This window comes from Atta cephalotes (genome assembly GCF_000143395.1).
Source record: "Atta cephalotes unplaced genomic scaffold scaffold00010, whole genome shotgun sequence".
Classification (NCBI taxonomy): Eukaryota; Metazoa; Arthropoda; class Insecta; order Hymenoptera; family Formicidae; genus Atta; species Atta cephalotes.
The window spans coordinates 602,088-604,617 of NW_012130074.1; the positions used below are offsets into that span (position 1 = coordinate 602,088).

A 2,530-nucleotide genomic window follows, 5' to 3' on the forward strand; every position below is an offset into this window, starting at 1 on the left:
ACACACACACACACACACACACACACACACACACACACACACACACACACACACACACACACACACACACACACACACCGCGCGCGCAGTAGTGTTTCAATTTTATATTAATTTCCGTTGTATGAAAGTCGGTATGCAATAAGAGGGCAATAAATAGAGCAGATATAAAATTAGTTATAATAATTGCTATGTCTATTATTTCTTCAAATATACCTTCAAATTCCATCGCATCATATATATAATACAAGTGCATTTTTTATTCTATAGGAAAATTTATTATTATTGTAGTCTAAAGAATATTATGTATATTTATATTGTGTAATAAAAAACGGAAAAAAAAGAAAAAATGCTCAGCCTGCATTGTGCAGAAGGCTCACGTTAACTCCGCGCTGCATTCTATACTGTATATGGATTTTACAGTCTTAGTTAATTGCTATAATGTGCATCTAACACATTTCACGATCGCCTTGTCATCCTTCGTCATCGCTATTATATTTGTTTCATTATGCATTATATTCGAATTGTAATGCTTACTTTTTATAAATATATCTTCATATGTTTCTTTTTAACTGTTCATTGTACACAAATTGTTCCTGTATTTAACATAAAATATAAAATGACATTGGGTTTTGCTTTGGCTTGCATTACACATGTTTATTTATCAGAAGCATATTTTATATCCATTAATAAGTAAAAAGATCAGTTTACAAGCAAACAATTTTTTTTTTAATTTAATCATGATGAATGCATAGATTCACTCGATATAAAGTATGTGTTTCACTTTAGAAGGCAGATAGAATTGATGCAAAAGTATCGTATCTTTTTTACGATCAATCATTAATCAATGTAGCTCAATTTTATATTGCAGTCTAAAATTACAAAATAAATTTATAATATAAAAATAAATCTAAGCAACTCAATTTTATATACAGTATTAAATATCATTTTGCCTAAATAAAGTAAAAACATTTCAAATACAGATGTAGACATCATTCTTTTCTTTTTTTTTTATATAAACGTATATTATTTTGCAAAAATAATGTTACGGATACATTAGTATTATTCGTTTTGTCTTTCGGAGTCGCTCCGAACGAATCCAGCGTACTTAAAATGTAGGATTCACACTACGTACGACATCCATCATACGATGTCATAGTGTGAATCCTATATTTCAAATATGCTGGATCCGTTCGGAACTAAAATAGATAAAAAGCTACATCGAGAACGAAATTTATATTTACCTTTTGAAGAGTTCTATATTATTTAAATAAAAATGTCTACTTCATTTGCTTAAAAATAAATATTGTGTAGAAACAATTGTAATTCTGACGAAATGACTGCTCATCATGATTCTGATGAATTTGTATGTGTAATGTCATATGAAATCTTTTGATGAACTTTATACTTGAAAATTATATTTATTGAATCTTTATATGGCATAATTTATGCATGCCAATTTACTGTTGCATCAACTCATTTTGCATTTTCTTCAAGTGGAACATCTCATGCTCCATTCACACCAATAAGAACGTGATAATTTCTTAAATATAAATTATAACCATTTTGGTACATTTTCTTGAAATCTTGTATGACAATCAACTTCGTTAGAACGAACCGTCGTTTAAAACACATGTTGCCTCGTTAATAAATTTTTCTTAACGAATTTTATAATATTCTCATTCAAGATTACAAAATATTAGGTGTAGTAAAAAGAAATCCATTATTTTTGCAAGAAATTGAATGGAAAAATAATGGAATTCTTTTTACTATACCTAATAATACCATAAAAAATAATACCATTTTACCGTTATTTTTGTTCTATCTATTGCGCGCAAATGTGTACATTATTATAAATTCAGTTTCTTTTATAATAAAAATACAAGCGGATATAATAAAACTCAATGCTACAAATGAATTTAATCGATACGTGTGTACATTATTGTATTATTTTTTCCTTTTCAGTGTACAAGTAATGTTGTGTCTACATGTATCATGTAAGGCACGCACAAAACGTGCGTGTAATCTATTCTATCTCTCAATGAGACACCACAAAGTGAGCCATGATATAATACTTGAGGCTATATGTGGTATGTGTGAAAACATGTCGGAGCCTCACATTCATTTAGCGATGTTTTATTGAAAGTTATGCTGTCTGGCCTCACTATAAAGTCGCGTTTCCATTCTCCTACCTTGACACTTAATCTTGAAGTTTAGTTCTTTAGAGGAAGTAGTCTGGCGTTCGCCTGGTAACATGTGGTTCTCCACGTCTTGGTGCTGGGTCAAATTGTAGGCTGTAACAAAAAATCAAAAGAAAATTAATAATACCTGTACTAATAAAGTTGCATCATTTTTTAACATCTTTAAACAATAAACATCTTTATATCAGTAAAATCTTTTAACAATAAAGGAAATATAATGTAGCATACATTTATGATTATGAGACGGTCCAATTTTGAACATGATATAATTCTGAACAAAATAAAATATTAGGTATACAACTGTTTCCGCCTTTTTTTCCGAAATTCGAGGC

General features: G+C 29.4%; 1 protein-coding gene across 1 annotated transcript in view; it reads right to left on the reverse strand.

The window, feature by feature from the left end:
• Positions 1 to 2,218: 2,218 nt before the first annotated feature.
• The window catches only part of LOC105627845 (serine/threonine-protein phosphatase 2A catalytic subunit beta isoform), an 8,241-nt gene continuing 7,929 nt past the window's right edge, over positions 2,219 to 2,530 (reverse strand). The window contains exon 4 of the mRNA XM_012209123.1: positions 2,219 to 2,291. Coding sequence (XP_012064513.1) covers positions 2,219 to 2,291 — 73 coding nt within the window. The remainder of the gene's footprint in view (positions 2,292 to 2,530) is intronic.